This window comes from Morone saxatilis, unplaced genomic scaffold (genome assembly GCF_004916995.1).
Source record: "Morone saxatilis isolate NCDOM2014 unplaced genomic scaffold, NCSU_SB_2.0 Contig8, whole genome shotgun sequence".
Classification (NCBI taxonomy): domain Eukaryota; kingdom Metazoa; phylum Chordata; class Actinopteri; family Moronidae; genus Morone; species Morone saxatilis.
Window position 1 is genome coordinate 21,201,501 of NW_023340257.1, and position 17,822 is coordinate 21,219,322.

Sequence of the window (17,822 nt, forward strand, 5' to 3'; positions counted from 1 at the left end):
GTTTTATGTTGTTATTTATGTGATATTATTATTATTATCATTATTATTGTTATTATTATTATGCTCCTTAATGGCTCAAGCCCCGCCAATCAGCCAGTCTGCCTGAAATTGGAAATCAACAATGATTATGATCTGTTATGGCCACATTTTAGACAGTAATAGGTGTTCAATTAAGTTCAGTTAAAAAAGACATGTATTGACCAGATAAATGTCTAAAGATTTGAAAAAAAAACCAATTTATTTATTTGACCTTTATATATTTATATTCAGTTCTTTACTAATGTGCCACAATAATGTAATGTTTTTGAGTTAATCTATGGAAGCTGATGTCTGCCAATGTGACAAAAACAAAAGGATTTTGTTAGTCATAATGAGAAACTTTCTCAAAATATTGACTTAGCATCTCAAAATAATAACTATCTCAAAACAATGACTTAGTGTCTCAAAATAATGAGAACCTTTCTTATATTCAGAAAAGTAAATGACCTAGTATCACAAAGTCATTCGTTTGAGATACTGAGTCAAAATATTGAGAAAGTTTCATTATAATGACTTACAGAATGCTTCTTTTTTTCGTCACATTGGCGGAAATGGGCTTTCATATCAAGCATATTATTAATTTTTATTGAAGAAATGACAGATTCGAGCATAATCTCCACCCACTATTTACAGGGGAATGCTAATAATATTAATAATATTAGACGTATTAAGTCCCCTTTATTGTTGTAAATAAACGTGAACTGAAACGACTCTTATTTTGAAGTCGACCGACATCCGGTACGCGGCGCGCGAGGTTTGTTTTCGTAGCAGGGGAAAACCTTAGCTAAGCTAAGTTAGGTCGGTTCAGTAATACATGAATACATTCATAAAGTGCTACTGTAGTTTGTGCTTGCCGGTAATATTTACATTCGTGTCATTGCGATATGAGAGTCAACACTGTCGTACACCGTCATGGTAAGTTACTGTGACTTAAAGGCTTCTTTAACGTCTGGTTTCTTTTTGTGAATGATGTCAAAGTAATCTGTTAAATCGTGAATTTGTGTATTTTTCTAACATTTGCCACCGCTAAATAAAACGTTAGCTTACGTGACCTTTTCGGCAATTTGTCCTAACCGGTTTCACTATAAAGTTTTCTCACGTTATCTGAAGCTGACGCTAACTAACTTGGCTTAAAAAAAAACATTTATGCCAAGGTATGCCGTGATGAAAACTTTGTCTTCTCAGGTGTGCCACATAGCACATGTTAGGCATTACACATGTCAGCTGGAATGGATTTCCCCTCCAAGAACATGTACGACACACTCAAAGATGAAATATGGAAAGGTAAGATAACAGTTGTCACAATAAAAAATGAACAAAGATGTATCACGTTGCAGGGCTTTTGTAAGGCATTGCATTTTAAAAGGGTTCATGATATAATAAAATCCAGCTGCATAATCACAAAGATAGTTTTTGTGGTGGTTGTATACTTATTACTGATCTTTAAACCATTTTTTATTCCCCCAATTTAGAGCTGGGGCCACTGGATCCGGACTGGTTTGAGGCACTGACAGCTCAAACTACTGACGGGAATGTCTCTGATCAAGATGACCTGTGTGCTAACCAAGAGGGGCATTTTAAAGCCCCTTTTGATAAAACTGCAGTAGACAGTCAGCTGTTTTCAACCCCCAAAGTTTTCAGACACAGTCGGATTGTGTCACCTGAAACTGAGGACGAGCAGTGGTTCACTGCTGAAAAAGGTAATATTTGATTGACGGTGGACATATTTATGTAGTAATATTGGTTAAACAGCTCTATCAGTTACGTAAACTCGTGCCTAACAGGAGTATTGGTGTTTGCATAGTACATTTTAAATTCAGTGTAACTGCAGTAGCCTCCGTGTATCTAAAAATACTGTTTCTTTGTGGTACGTCTTAGAAAAGGAAACGCTGTCATGGATGGCAACACAAAGTCCAAATTTGTTTCACAATGCAAAAGAGGGGTAAGTGCAACAGTCCTGAGACCGTGCTGTCTGTGTTGTTTGAAAGAGAAATTATACAGTGTTTAAATATTATACATTTATTTTTGCATAGTTCTCATTTCAATGGCATCAGTAGAAACAGTGTTTATCTTAAGTTATGTGTCAATATGCTGGAAGATTTTAATTTCCCTTCCATTATTGGAGAGTTAAAGGCATTTAAAAAAGCTGATTAGCAAAAAAAAAAGAGAAGTCCACAGCTAAAATCTATTTGCATATGCTTTTAATTCAGTGTTTATGGGGCTAATTTCATATACATTTTGTAAAAAGTTACGGTTGCGTGCTCACTTCTGCTGGCAGTTTCTGATGTCTGTTTTGTTCTTTGTAGGATCCCAGGTGCAAAATATGGAGGTATTCAGCCTCAAAGTCAGGATAGTTTTGGTGAGTTGCAGGCATATCTGTATTTCATCTGTTTGAATTGATATTTGAAAAAAATATTTAATCATCATTGGGTAATCTGTTGGCTTTTTTCATTTGTACAGGTCTGCTTCATACTCCACAAAAATCCCCAGTAAGTGTATTAAAGCGTAACAGTGATGTTATTTTTCTTTCACCAAATGCCGGCATTTGAATGTGGATATCATCAAGGTTTTCCCTCTTTATATTTTGAATTAAACAGGTCAACTATGCCAAAAATATATCTGAAAGTCTTGGTGCACAGATTCATCATGATATGTCATGGACCAGTTCTCTGAACACCCCACCAGCAATACCATCCACCTTGATTTTAAGTAAGCAAATCACACTAGACGGTTGTTTTTGGAAATCTGTATATGTGATTTGTTAAATAATTAGTGTCTTCTCAATTTTATAGCTAAACCTGATGAGAGTCCCATCCCAGCGAGTGTTTCTGCAGACAAAAATGTTGTTGTGAGTACTCTGCCCAACCTGCTACTGAATGTTAGTCTGTGGTTTTGCTGTATGAGCATCTCAGTATTGATTTCATGTCAGTGACACAGTAGCTTTTATTTGGTTTTTGAGACGTTTAAGTTAAACATCTTATTCTCTATATGTATTATGATATAATATATTGACACTACACATTCATCACATCATATGTTATGAAATATGAATAGATGAAGTAAGAGGGAGAACAAAGACATAAAATATTCACATTGAGTTAATATAACTGTACACAGCTTGAGGCACATATGGGGCACTTTTAGTCACTCCAGTTTTTTATCCTAGTGATCACAGGAAAAAGGGGATATGAAAAAATGTCCATATTTTCCTTTTCATTGTCAGAGACCAGGCAGCATTCTCTGATTTTACACTAAAATGCCTGTTAAAGGATTTGGTTAAATCCATGTTGGAAGCATTGCTCAGAGATTTAAAGAGTGAACCCCAGAAATTATGCACATCAAGGCTCAACTGTGAATCAAAGTAGCTGGAGACGTCATGTACTTGTACAAGGATTGTTTTCCAAGTCTCACTCAAAAGTGGATTATCCAGATATTGTTCCCAGTTAACATTTTTTCTGGTGTAAGCCAGAGGAAACATGCCATTACAGTAAATAATAAGATTCTTTTTCTGTCTTATTTCTCTCAGTTTGTACGGAAGCTTTTCCCTTCTCTTTCAAATTCATCCAAAGTTGGAGTGGTGTCACCCAAAAACGGTGACATGCCTACCAGTCAGCAAGGTACTGTTTATTCTCTATAATTTGCTCATATCCAAGATGGTGCAGTAGCTCTGAATATGAATTACATAAATATTTTGTGTCGCTCAGGCTTTTAGATGCATAATGCAAAATTATACTGATTGCTGGTCTGTAATCAACAGGTGTTTCCCCTGAGGCTGATCAGCATCTAGAGTGCCATACCTCCCCCCAGAGTTCACTGAATCAGAGTGACTTTGTTTGGAGACAGAAGCTACCAGATGCTATTGAGGATGGAGAAATTCGCAGAACCGTAGCAAGTGTTCTTGATGGAGCTGAAGATGTTCTCTCTCTATTTTTCACCAACAGTAGTTCAGCACTGAGAAAAGTAAAAACCGACAGAATCAAAAGAAAGCAAATCATCCCAACAAAAGAACTTGGCTGCACCTCTACAGACGTCTTAACATCAAACAACGCTGCATCCAGTGGACAAAGAACAGCTGATCAGGAGCCTGGCAGACTTCCCTCACCCCCACCTGTGAAAACTGGAGATATTGAAATCACCCAGTGGTCTCCATTGAGCTTATCTGAAATTCCACCTTGTACTGTGGATACCTCGTGTCGTGATAATAGTCCTGCTACACAAATGGAAAACAATATTTCCACAGAACAGCTACAGAATGACTTTGATTCTGGCCAGTTTGTCAGGCCACCTGTTAAAATCAGAGACTATGGATTTACTAAGAAAAAGAGAAAGTTTGTTTACACTGTTGAGACGTCGGACCCGCAAGTTCTAGGGAAGGACACGCAGTCTCAAAAGATGGATTCATCACCGGTGATTCCAGAGTCTGGTAATACATTTCTCATGCATGTTAATTATAAAAATGCTATATTAATGTAAAAAATCCCTTTCTTTACAATGACTAAATTTATAATGTTTAATCATCATACTTTATTTCAGGGCAAGAAGTGAATGTGAAGCAGTTGCTGAAAGCCCCTGATGAAGCAGATTGCATCGGGAAGAATCAGATGCAAAAACAGGGAAATCTCACTGAAGAAAGTCCTCCATCTGTTCAAGCAAAAGTCCAGGAACTTGACATATCGCAGCTTTCCAGAGATTTTGCACAAGACTTCAGTCAAATGTCAGACTCCGGTAAACTGAGTAAAGTAGCAGGGGATACTCCTCAAAATGGCTTCTGTCCATCAGCTTGTCTTTCAGCCATGAAACATGCTAACCAGAAAGCAAGGCAAGCAAACCTTCACTATGACTCTGATGGCGTCAGTACCAGATCTTTTTCCACCACTAATCAACATAGCTCCATCAATGAGGGCACAGGAAGTGACAGTGGATTCCAGTCGGCTGTTGCAGATATCAGTTGTGTGACTGCATCATCATTAGTTCTTCCCAGCTCTGAGAACAATGGTCAAAGTCAACAGTGGACAGGCTTTAAAACTGATATCCACTGGGCCACTCCTTTTCCATCTACAAAAAAAGGAAATGGAAAAGTACAGTCGGATGATATTTTACAAGAAGCTGAAACTGATGCCAATCAGTCCAGTGCAGTCAAGGACAGCCAGACAGTGGGCCCTGGGAGAGAGATTGAGTTGCCCATAGAGAACAAATCAACACAACTAATCAGCAGTGCAAAAATAACTGTTGATAATTGCATTCCACTTAATGGTCAAGTTCATGGCAGCCTGCCAGAGAAAACAACAGTTTCTCTTCCTTCTGTCCATGCATCAGGATTCAAAACTGCTTCAAATAAGGGTATACAAATTTCCACAGCCAACATGGAGAGAGCCAAGCATCTCTTTGAAGACACCAAAGTGGAAAGTTTTAGTGATCAGCCCATCAAATGTGGCCATGGTTCTGAAGATAAACTGCGCATGAGTCATGGATCAGTGAAGAATCCAACCTCTAACTCAAACCAACCTTCTTCAAGTGAAAAATCTGTGGATAGCAGTTGCCATTTAACAGCTTCACAAAAAGCTGATGTGACCGAGCTGTGCACTTTCTTGGAAGAAGCAGATAGCCAGTTTGAATTTACACAGTTCAAAACTGCAAAGCTAAAACAACATTGCCAAGATACTGCCACCTCTGCCCAAAAAGTTGACAAAGAACTTGACCCTGATTTTCTTACGGGTATAGACTTTGATGACAGTTTCAATTCAGATGGTGAACAGCACTTGGCAGTAACTATGATGCATGACAAACTTACCTTAGTTTCAGATGGTAAGCCAAATCCTGAAACATGCATCACAGGTAAATCCACATGTTTGCCATTGCCCAGTGCAATTAAAAAAGAAAATTCCTCTACTGAAGATATGTCTTTCTCTTCAAAGTACATCTCTGAAGGCAGTAGAGGTATTGTGTCAGCTAAAACCAAAAATCTTGACAGAGCTGGGCACACTGAAACAAGCAAGCTGGAAAACAAAAATCCATTGATGCTTGGTGTGGGATTTAAGACTGCTGGAGGAAATGTTTTGAGAGTTTCAAAAAAGTGTCTGAGCAAAGCAAGAGCTCTGTTTGCAGATTTAGATGAGAATCTTGTGACAAGTCAAAAATTCCCGGACAAGCTAAGTAGTGAAACTGATGCTAAAACACAGCAGAAGTGCAGCATGGACAATCACACTGATAACTTTTTGCATCATAAAGAAGATAATTTGAAGTTCACAGGTTATGGTAATGATACTGTGGGCTGTTTTTCCACCATGACGGAGTCTGTCAACAAAACGGAAACAACCAACTTGTGTCAAAGTGGTTTTCAAATGGCCAGTGGCAAGGGGATTTCTATATCAGCAAAAGCCATGCAAGAGGCAGATGCTTTCTTTAAAGACTGTGACGTTACAGAGAGTAACGTTGCCATGTCAGTAAAACAGAAAAAGAACATAGAACCCTTGCCAAGTGTCAGTCATACGAAAAACCTTCAGAAATGTAAAAATGTTCAAGAGATGGAAGTAAACTTTTCTGAAGAACCAGTCAGTGAATTTGAAAATGTGAGTGCTGAGTGCCATACAGAAGTTGTGCAACATAATGTGGAGATTCCCACTTTTGGTTTTAAGAATACGCCAGCTTCTTTACATGGAAACCCATCTTCGTCTGCAAAAGCACTTCCATCTGTCTCATGCACAACATCAAGGAATATTAGCTCCTCTGTCACCAGTGAATTGAGTAATGGTGGTGGATTCTGTACAGCAAGTGGGGAGAAAGTATTTGTGTCAGCTGATGCAATGAAGAAAGCGGAGGTTCTTTTGAATGACATTCATACACCTGAGGACACAAACAAACAACTGAAACAAAAAGATGCTTTAAGAACAGGTTACCTCGCTAATCAAATTCAGGTTTCACCACCCAAGAATGGTGGCTTTCAGACAGCCAGCGGCAGAGGAGTTGCCATTTCATCTGCAGCTCTCAAGAAAGCAAGATCATTGTTGAGTCAGTGTGATGAAGTTGAAGAAAAACCAACACATTCTAAGATGCCAGCTCCTGCTCTACCACCCAGGAAGTCAGTGGCATTTTCATCTGATGCCCTCCAGAAAGCAAAAGCTCTCTTCAGTGACATTAATTTCAGTGCAGAGATCCCAGCTGTTTCAGGCACAAGAAACAGTGACAAGAAACAAGTCAGTGCTGGAAATAAGGAAATAATACAATGTGGTTTCTCGACTGCAGGGGGAACAAAAGTCCATGTGTCACAGAAAAGTCTGCTGAAAGCTAAAAACCTTTTGAAAGAATTTGATGATGGTTCTGTTTCAACAAAAGCAAAGCAAGAAGCAGGTGCTTTCTTTAAGGACTTGGACATTATTGACGGTGAAGATGGCATGCTAGAAAAACATAAGAAAAGTATAAAACCTTTGAGTGGAAGTGACAATGAGAGGAAATTTAAACAAGATCAGAGGGTGAGAAACATTTCTGAAGAACCTGGAAGTGGATGCACTGAGTTTGAAAATGTGACTGTAAGACCAGTTGTGAACCATGAAAAAATGCTGCATAGTGATGATGTAGAGATTCCCAAAGGGGTTTTTAAGAACACGCCAGATTCTACCAATGGAGCATCTTTACACGGAAACCCATATCTGAAGGCACAGACACTTTCTTCCCCATTGTGCACAACATCAAAGAACATTGATGCCGGAGCCATCAATGAATTGAGCAACAGTGGTGGATTTTGCACAGCCAGCGGGAAAAAAGTGTTGGATGACGCTATGACAAAAGCACATTCACTATTGAATGAAAGTGCCACGGTTGATGACACAAACAAAGAGCTGAAACACAAAGTAGAGACCATGCCACCACAGAATGGTGGGTTTCAGACAGCCAGTGGAAAAGGAGTTACTATTTCATCTGCAGCCCTAAAGAAAGCAAAAACTCTGTTAAGTGAATGTGAAGGAGGTGAGGATGAAATCGGTGTAAAACCAACACATTCCAAGATGCCAGTTCCTGCTTTACCATCCAGGAATTGTGGATTTCTTGCAGCCAGTGGTAAGCCAGTTGCATTTTCATCTGAGGCCCTCCAGAAAGCAAAAGCTCTCTTCAGTGACATTCATGTCAGTGCAGAGATCCCAGCTGTTTCCGACACAAGGAAGAGTGAACACAAAGATGCTCGAAATGATACAGAAAAAAATCATTGTGGTTTCACAACTGCAGGGGGAGCAAAAGTCCATGTGTCACAGAAAAATGTTTTGAAAGCAAAAGAGCTTTTAAAAAATTGTGATGATGATTGTATTTCCACAAAAGAAATGCAAGATGCAGATGCTTTCTTCAAGGACTGTGACATAATGGACGGTAAAGAAAGCATGCCATTAAAGCATAGGAAAAGTATTGCACCTGTCAGTGGAAGTGGCAGTAAAAATAAAAACCTCTCAAAATTTGAACAAGATCAAAGGGCGACCATAAACATTTGTGAAGCACCTGGAAGTGGGTGCTCTGAGTTTGAAAATGTGACCGTGGGACCAGTTTTGATCCATGAAAAGATGCTGCATAGTGATGACGTGGAGATTCACAAAGGGGTTTTTAAGAACATGCCAGATTCTACCAATGCAGCATCTTTACACGGAAACCCATCTTTGATATCAAAGCCACTTTCTTCCCTATTGTGCACATCCTCAAAGAACATTGGTTGCTCTGACATCAATGAATTGAGCAACAGTGGTGGATTCCGCACAGCCAGCGGAAAACAAGTATCTGTGTCGGATGACGCTATGACAAAAGCACAGTCTCTATTGAATGAAAGTGCCATGTTTGATGACACAAACAAAGAGCTGAGACACAAAGTAGAGACAGTGCCACCACAGAATGGTGGGTTTCAGACAGCCAGTGGAAAAGGAGTTGTTATTTCATCTGCAGCCCTAAAGAAAGCAAAAACTCTGTTAAGTGAATGTGAAGGAGTTGAGGATAAAATCGCTGTAAAACCAACACATTCCAAGATGCCAGGTCCTCCTCCACCTCCCAGAAATGGTGGATTTCGTGCTGCCAGTGGTAAGCCAGTTGCATTTTCAGCTGAGGCCCTCCAGAAAGCAAAAGCTCTCTTCAGTGACACCAGTTTCAGTACAGAGATCCCAACTGTTTCAGACACAAGAGAGAGTGAACACAGGGATGCTCGAAATGATACAGAAAATATACATTGTGGTTTCACAACTGCAGGGGGAGCAAAAGTCCATGTGTCACAGACAAATCTTTCGAAAGCAAAAAACCTTCTTAAAGAATTTGCTGATGGAGAGTATCATTCAAATTCTAATCTTGCCACAGCCAGTGACAAACAGCCCACAAAGGAAAGTGCCCCTCAGGTGGTTAAACCTTTAACCTCTTTGCAAGTGACTGACAATGAAAATGAAACTGAAAGACTCCTCAAAGAAAAGGCATCTACAGACAGATTTAAGATTGAAGAAGGTAAAATTACCTCATCAGTGGTGGGCAACCTCCATGACAGCCTCGGAGAGGAAATGTCAAGTGTGTCGGACTATGAAATAAATCAGATAAGCAGCAGTGAGGGATCTCAGGTAAAAAAGACAGAAGAATCTCCGGTTCTATTCTTTCAGTCACTTAACCTAAGTGGATGCACTGAAACCCAGCAGAAGTTTCTTGCCCAGGAAGCTCTGGACTGCACTAAAGCTCTGTTAGAGGATGAAAGTCTAAGACTCTCAATGACTTCAGAAAATGTGCCACTGCAAGATAACCAAAAATGCAGCAACAAATCTGTTGAGGAACAAAAAGGGACAGGAAAAAGACTCACAGAGGACCCAGATATGGCTGGTAAGTGTCTGTTACTACTCGGAAATCTAAGTTATATAATATGTTTATTGTTGATAAATTGTTCCCATGTTGCAAAAATACCATTATTTTTTTAAATTATCTACAACAATGCTGGTATATTACCCATATCAATCTGTTACACATATGTTTATTAACCATAAACTGTTTCCTTACTTATTTGAAATATTCCAGGTCAGCCTCCCCTGAAAAGACGATTACTGGAAGAATTTGACAGGACTGTTGATGGTCCAAGAGGTTCAACACTCCGTCCGGAAATAAGCAGTCCAAATGGTAAGTCACTGGCACTGTAACAAATGAAAGAAAGAACACATATTTTGTGTTATAAGTGAAGTAATTCTTGATTTTTTTTTCTTAATTAAGTTGTAATGAAAGACAGGAGAGTTTTCAGATACAGCGTCTCTCTTCATCCAAACATCACGACACCCCATAGGTAAGTTGCAGGTGAATTGTTGGCCATGTTTTCAAGTGGCCTACACAAGTTATCAGCGCCTTGTCTTGTCTTGTCTTTGTTTTGTATCTTACAGGAATGGAATAAATTATGTGGAAACCAGATTGCAAAAGACAACACCAACACGGCACTCAACCCCAGGAGACAGCAGGTCAGCACATTCCAAGATGCCCACGTTTGTTCCTCCATTCCTTAAGAGTGCAAAGACAGAGAGTCGCAAGAATACAGTGCTCAAGGACAACATAAGAACACCTCCTGTGTTTGTTCCTCCATTCAAAAAACAAAGAACTATTGTCCAACAGAGCTCCTCTAAACCACAGGAGGAGGAGGATAAAAACCACCATCTGTTTGTAACGCCCTTCAACAGCAACACTTATGTACCACCCACTAAGAAAACACAAAGCACTACAGATGTAACTGGTAATAAAAGCAAGGACATTCAGACTGTGGCTTTAGCCGATACTACAAATGATAATCTGATTCATAATCAAAACCTTCCTGTGGGTTGTGGATCAGAGAACTCACGTGTGGAGGATACATTGTCCAGAAGCCAAGGTTCAGTAATTCTTTTGGATGAAGTCAGTATGATACACTGTAAATACTCTGCACAACATGTGAATAGTGATGTTTTTGTGATCTACAGACATGTTTCAGAATCTTCCTAACGTAGAGCTGGCACGAGATATGCAAGACATGAGGATCAGGAAAAAGAAGCGCCAGAACATTCGGCCTTTGCCAGGTAGTTTGTTTCTAACCAAAACCTGTGGAGTGTCGAGGATACCATTAAAAGCTGCAGTGAATGGAAAGCCTCCTGCGAGATACACCCAAAAGCAGGCAAGGCCAGAACTGTTTTCTCAGTTGATTTTGATGTATCTGTTTATAAACGAGATCCCTGTGAAGAAAACCACTTTTTGACATGCTCATGTTCTTGTTTTTCAGCTGTATGAATATGGAGTTCATCAGCATGTGTACGAGATCACCAGTGAGACTGCAGAATCTTTTCGCTTCAATTTACAGCAGTTTGTCAAAAAGGAAGCATTTATAGACGGAGGTGGTGTTCAACTTGCTGATGGAGGATGGCTGATCCCCAGCAGTGATGGGACTGCAGGGAAAGAAGAGTTTTATAGGTATTTTTAAATTCTAGTTGAGTTTAAATCAGCCCGGCTTTGTATTGTTATTAGAATGTTTGAGAAACCAGGTGTATGTTGGTATGTGCAAATGCAGACTGCGGGCTAATGGTACTGAATATCGTCTTGTTCCACACTGTCCACAGAGCATTGTGTGACACCCCTGGTGTGGATCCTAAACTGATCAGTGAGGATTGGGTGTACAATCACTACAGATGGATTGTATGGAAGCAGGCCTCCATGGAAAGATCCTTTCCAGAAACAATGGGCAGCCTCTGTCTCAACCCAGAGCAGGTTCTCCTTCAACTGAAGTACAGGTATGTAGGATTATAGCTTGTTTTAGTTCTGCATGTTCCTGTGGTTGAAGTTAATTTCATTGAAAGACATCCACACAAGTGTGTGTGTGTATATATATATATATCCCTAACCTAACAATGGTATTACACATTTCCAAATGCCATTTTGTGCAAGGTTTAAAGGCTTGATTTTAATTAGCTTTTTGGCTAATAATGTCAAGTACAGTGCAATTTTATTGAATCATTATATTTGAATTAGTCACATTACACTTACACTAATTCATACAAATCAATCAAATTTGTTTGATGTTAAATGTCTTTTTATTTAAATGCTTGTTCTAAAGATTTATTTAATTTTATGCATATTAGATATGATGTAGAGGTGGACCACAGTCGCAGGCCGGCTCTGAGAAAGATCATGGAAAAGGACGACACAGCAGCCAAAACTATGGTCCTCTGTGTTTGTGGGGTTGTCTCAAGGGGTCTCTCCCCCAAAAAACACAGTTTTAGTGACATCAAGACTCCAGGTACTGAGTCCAAGGTTGAAAACCCTTCTGCAGTTGTTTGGCTGACAGATGGATGGTATACAATTAAAGCCCAGCTGGATGAACCTCTGACTGCCATGCTGCACAGAGGACGACTGGCTGTCGGTGGGAAGATAATCATCAATGGGGCTCAGCTGGTGGGATCACAAGATGCTTGCTCCCCTCTGGAGGCCCCTGAATCTCTCATGTTAAAGGTATTTTAAGACAGAGACAACAAGTTATTTTATCTGTCCACAAGGCAAACAAATAACAAGTTGGCTTATTATGTGTTCATGTTTTTTAGATTTGCGCCAATAGCAGCAGGCCCACACGATGGGATGCTAAGCTTGGATTTCACAAGGATCCACGACCATTCCTGCTTCCTGTCTCCTGTTTGTACAGCAGTGGAGGCCCAGTAGGATGTGTGGACATTGTCATACTGAGAAGCTACCCCATACAGGTGCGTTTAGTCTTGCATTGATATATTTTTATTGTTTCTCCTGGATGTTCATATATATTCATATGCCTCTCCCATTTTCCAGTGGATGGAGAGGAAACCAGATGGAGGTGTTGTGTTCCGTTCTGTTCGTGCAGAAGAGAGAGAGGCGAGACGATACAACAGCCACAAACAAAAAGCTATGGAGAACCTATTTGCGAAGATTCAAGCTGAATTTGAAAAGGATGAGAAAGGTAGGAAACATGTTTGCAGTATGTTATGTACAGGCTGAAATGGAATACGTTTCAACAAAATGTCATCTTCAGGTAATAACAAACCTCAACGAAGAAGACGGACAATGACTCGTAGGGATATTGCGAGTCTCCAAGACGGAGAGGAGCTCTATGAAGCAGTGGGGGATGACCCAGCTTACCTCGAGGTGATAAGAAATTTACTTTACAGACTTCATTTTTTGACTTAATTTCTCTTATGAATTTTAATTGTACTCTTACTTGTCCAAGGCTAATTTGAGTGAACAGCAGTTGGAGACTCTACGTACCTTCAGGTGTTCTCTGCTGGAGAAAAAGCAGGCTGAACTGCAGGATCGGTATCGACGAGCTTTAGAAAATGCAGAAGACTGCGAAGGTAGCTGTCTGAAGAGAGACGTTACACCCGTGTGGAGACTCTGCTTTGCTGACTCCATAGGCCAACCTGGCAGTGGTGTGTCTTTGTATTTATTTATTTTAGATGTACAATAGTTACTTTAATGTATGTACTCTTGTCTATTCAAATACTGATTTAAAATTGTGTTGTTGGTTTTGTTTTAGTGTACCAGTTGAACCTTTGGCGGCCTCCCTCCGATCTTCAGTCTTTATTGAAGGAAGGCAGTCGATACAAAGTCTATAACCTCGCCACTTCGGATGGAAAGAAACATGGCGGTAGCACAACTGTTCAGCTGACTGGGACAAAGAAAACACAGTTTCAGGACCTGCGGGTACTTAATCACACTCAGTGTACAGATGGAATTATACATACAGTATTTATACATTTAGATAGATGATGGAAATGATTTATAATACTTGTGATTTGTTGAATGATTCAGGCTTCTAAGGAATGGTTAGCAACACGTTTTCAACCGAGGGCCTGTAGCCATTTTGTGGATCTTCAAAACCAAGAATTGCAGCCACTGTGTGGAGAGGTCGATCTCACCGGATACGTCATCAGTATCATAGATGGACAGGGTAGGGGATTTTTTTTTTCTTCACTGTTTCTGCCATAAGTGTATTGTTTACTAAGTGATTGTTTGTAATTTTGAACACAGGTTTCTCTCCAGCATTTTATTTGGCAGATGGGAAACTGAACTTTGTAAAAGTGCGCTGTTTCAGCAGCTTGGCTCAGTCTGGCTTGGAAGATGTGGTAAAACCATGTGTCCTGTTGGCTCTGAGCAACCTGCAGCTGAGAGGTCAGTCCATGTCTCCCACTCCTGTTGTGTACGCTGGAGATTTGACTGTCTTCTCAACAAACCCCAAGGAAGCTCATCTCCAGGAATCCCTCAGCCAACTCAGAAACCTGGTCCAGGTACAGTGCTACAATCTAAAGATATCTTGTTTATCAACGGCCGGATGCTCTCACAAAGTGCTTTGTGCTCTGGAGCAGTCGCATTAGCTACAGTATAATTCCATTAAAGTACAGGTGAATTATGATAGATGAAATTGGAAATGCTGACTGGTAAAAATATAAAGCAATTTTGTCATATTTACTGAGTTAACTTCTAAAAGACGTTGTGCCAGCACTGGAAACGTATTTGTAAAAAAAGAAATGAAATAGCAAAGTTTTAGTATGTGTGGTCTCTCTTATTGACCGCTAACAGATTCAACACTGCATACAGACACATGAGACATACAGAATAATGGTAAAGTGTGTCATATCCTGAAATGATTCTTTAGAAGGGTTAACAGCTCACCGGACGATCTAGAGCTTTCTTATCTTTCTTTTCTCCATCTCCTTGGTTTGGATACAATAAAATGTTAAGATGACACAATAACCACAATTTTCATCATATATTTTCAGGGCCAGGAAGACTTCTTTCTAACTGCTGAGGAGAAGCTGTTGCATTTAGTCAAATCTGATGGCCTTACGTCCATCTCCTCTCCAGCTCTGCAAACACGAACCCCAGCTTCGACAATACACAGAAGACAGGACACAAAGACGAATGTGAGTTTACGGTACTTGCTGTGGTATCTGGGACTGTTTTGTAACTGCTTCCTATTGAAGAGAAAAGCTAACACTGTGTCCTTTTTTATGCAGCTGACGTCTCAGCAGCCAGTCAGAAGCCTTGGATCCTTTACGCCTGTTAGCAGGAACCCTCCTGCAAAAAACTGTTCAACAGAGAAAGACCCTACCAGCTTGAAGAGGAGGAGAGCTCTGGACTATCTGTCTCGTATCCCATCTCCACCACCTCTCCCCCACCTGGGCTCAGTGGTTTCTCCATGTATAAAAAAGACATTCAACCCCCCTCGGAGGTCTGGGACACAAAGCACTTTAAAAACTGCACAGACTCCAGCTCGCAAACCCGTCAGTTCACCGGTGGAAGATGAATGGGTGAATGACGAGGAACTGGCTATGATTGATACTCAGGCTTTGCTTGTTGGTGATTTAGGTACATAAGACTGTATGATGATGATGATGATGATGATGAACACACTAAACTTTTAAAAAACTGTACAAATGAGTGGATGCTAAGGCTAAAAGTCTGCATGTGGCACATATTCTGTGGTTGTTTTTGTAGTCTCTGGACTCATTAAAGAGGTGAAATCACTTCACATCAGTAAAATCATGTCATTACTTCATACTGGTCTTCTCTTCAGTCTACTGTTTTGTTAAGCTGGTTAAACAAATTTAGAATTACATTCCTGCAGTTTAGCTTTATTGTTCCTTATTTGTGCTGTTTGAAGACAAATACCTGAGCTCTGGTCACACCTGTAGATGGTGACATGCTTAGTTGTTTTTTTAATGCAATATTTTAACAACAAAAAACAAAACAAAAAGGGGAATTCTCCTGTGTCATTTTAATGTGTAAAGTTGCTTACTGGCAACAAAAGGTTAATAACTAGTGCATGTTTGATGTGTCAGCTATTAATGTATAAAAATGTTCAAATTCACTTTAATAGCATATTATTAAAGTAAATTGACTTCATAGTCTCACCAAAGGTATACAGATAGAAAACTAAAACCCAGTTTACCATAAAATATATTGGTCTCCTAATAATCCAGCCCACTTCGCTTCCACTATACAGTTGTTACCAAAAGGAGATGAAGCAACACCTTGCATTACAATCCAGTCCAGCTGGTGGCGCTGGCGGACTCAGTACCCGCTTCCACGACCGTTAATGAAGCGAAGAAGAATGACGTAACTTCCGTAAACACAAGGCACCAGAAATGTGGAAACCGTGTGCCGAGTATTTTCTGTTAATGTTGTTTCCCTTTTTTATGCGTCCTGAATATAAACGGTGAGCGGTGCTGAGCAGCGACATTTTCTGTGTGTGTTGCCGTATTGAAGTACATTGTTTCTCACCGTCTTCTGTACAGCTCGGTGACGTTTTCTAATGAATGGCTTGGTTTCGGTTTTAGCTTCACTGCGTGTAACACAAACCATTTAAAGTAATGATTTCTAATATTGTGTGGCCGTGCAGTGTGTTGACTGTATTTAATCTGTTTTCTATCAGATGTCTCACACTCAATCCTCCTCTGGTGGCATAAAAAACCCGTGTGTGGGTGTGCGTGAGAGAGATGACTCTGCTGACAAAGACACTACATTAGTGAGTAATGGCTCCAACAGTCCAGACACAAGTGTGAGGCAGCGTGTGTTAAAGGAGGTAGGACTCACCAGCACCACCTTCATCGGGCCAGCATTTCCTCCAAAGAGAGCCAAAGTCAAGTCTGACTTTGAAGACACACTGAGCGAGTTTTACAAAGAGCTGGAGAAGATCGATACTCCGGATAGTGCTAATGAGAACCCAGGGAGACGAGGTGCAGCTTTTCTTCAGTCTACCGGCAAAGAGATCCAGGAGAAGGCTGTTAAATCTGCACAAACAGACGGCTTCCAGAAAAGCGGTGGACAGAAGCAGGCATCCTGGCCCCACTGGTATCAGAATGAGCCATACCACCACAGAAGACCGAGACCGGGCGTGGACCAGAGCTCTGCTCCTACTCAAAACCAGTGGCCTCATCCTCAAACACCGAACAGACCGCCAAACCCAAGATCTCACAGGCCCCCATTCCATCGCCCACCACCCCCGTCCGTATTCCCAAATCCACAAAACCCATCATCACACAGGAATCAAAACTGGGGCAGTTCTGGTGGGACCAACCAGTATCAGGATGAGTCGCATTTCCAAAGATTTTCCAGCTTCCCGCACCCAATCCGTCACCCCTCTCAGGGCTTTTATGGAGATTCTCCGCCCCACTTTGACAGGGACGAACGCGGTTGTAGCTATGATGAACACTCAGGTAACATAAGCGGTGGATGGTCTAGAGATAGAAAAGAAGAACGGGGTCAGTTGGGTGAAGATTATGATGGACGCCAGAGATATGAGTCAGAAAGTAAACAGCGGGAGCATCACTGCCGACCCCCTGATGAAAGCAATGCATACCATCCTTCCTCGGTGCTGATCTTGATGAGGGGATTACCAGGATCTGGTAAATCAACACTGGCCAGGTACACCTTTGTGCAACCTTGAGTGTGTTTAATTAGTGCACTGTCAGTTTAAAGGAATCTAAAACTACATTTCAAAGCCTGAACGTTTCATTTTCATTGTACATCTTTGTGGCAGGGAGCTGCTCTCCACCGGTCCCAGTGGGCTGATACTGAGCACAGATGACTACTTTACTCACAGAGAGGGCTACCGCTATGAACCAGGCTTTCTCGGAGCGGCACATGAGTGGAACCAGCGGAGAGGTATTGTTCCCTTAAATGTTCACACAGCTTATTTCTAAAAAAAAAAATGTCTCATACACATATGTAGATTGTAGACAGACGAGATGCTGTACAGTGTAGATAGAAACAAGACAGTTCAGTATAGATTATTAGTATTTAAATAGGAAGTAAGT

At 40.6% G+C, this 17,822-nt stretch overlaps 2 protein-coding genes across 2 annotated transcripts in view; both read left to right on the forward strand.

Annotated features, from left to right (window-relative positions):
• Positions 1-816: 816 nt before the first annotated feature.
• On the forward strand, positions 817-15,529 carry brca2 (BRCA2 DNA repair associated). Its single transcript, XM_035680221.1, has 27 exons — positions 817-954; positions 1,225-1,323; positions 1,512-1,739; positions 1,918-1,981; positions 2,346-2,398; positions 2,500-2,528; positions 2,637-2,748; positions 2,832-2,887; positions 3,566-3,656; positions 3,797-4,462; positions 4,573-9,861; positions 10,054-10,152; positions 10,243-10,312; positions 10,407-10,885; positions 10,974-11,164; positions 11,270-11,457; positions 11,604-11,774; positions 12,123-12,492; positions 12,582-12,737; positions 12,820-12,967; positions 13,040-13,152; positions 13,235-13,433; positions 13,541-13,707; positions 13,816-13,954; positions 14,035-14,291; positions 14,784-14,927; positions 15,021-15,529. Exons 2-27 carry the CDS (start codon positions 1,257-1,259, stop codon positions 15,378-15,380), a joined length of 9,906 nt encoding a protein of 3,301 aa, XP_035536114.1. The 5' UTR covers positions 817-954; positions 1,225-1,256; the 3' UTR covers positions 15,381-15,529.
• Positions 15,530-16,116: 587 nt separating this feature from the next.
• n4bp2l2 (NEDD4 binding protein 2-like 2) overlaps positions 16,117-17,822 on the forward strand; it is a 2,946-nt gene continuing 1,240 nt past the window's right edge. Inside the window, exons 1-3 of the mRNA XM_035680210.1 lie at positions 16,117-16,222; positions 16,439-17,430; positions 17,546-17,670. Coding sequence (XP_035536103.1) covers positions 16,439-17,430; positions 17,546-17,670 — 1,117 coding nt within the window. The 5' untranslated portion in view covers positions 16,117-16,222. The remainder of the gene's footprint in view (positions 16,223-16,438; positions 17,431-17,545; positions 17,671-17,822) is intronic.

Coding starts and splice junctions, on each gene's coding strand:
- brca2 (XM_035680221.1), top strand. CDS start 1,257: ATGTCAGCTGGAATGGATTTCCCCTCCAAGAACATGTACGACACACTC. Junction 14,292..14,783: donor AACTCAGAAACCTGGTCCAG/GTACAGTGCTAC, acceptor ATATATTTTCAG/GGCCAGGAAGACTTCTTTCT. Junction 14,928..15,020: donor GACAGGACACAAAGACGAAT/GTGAGTTTACGG, acceptor TTTTTTATGCAG/CTGACGTCTCAGCAGCCAGT.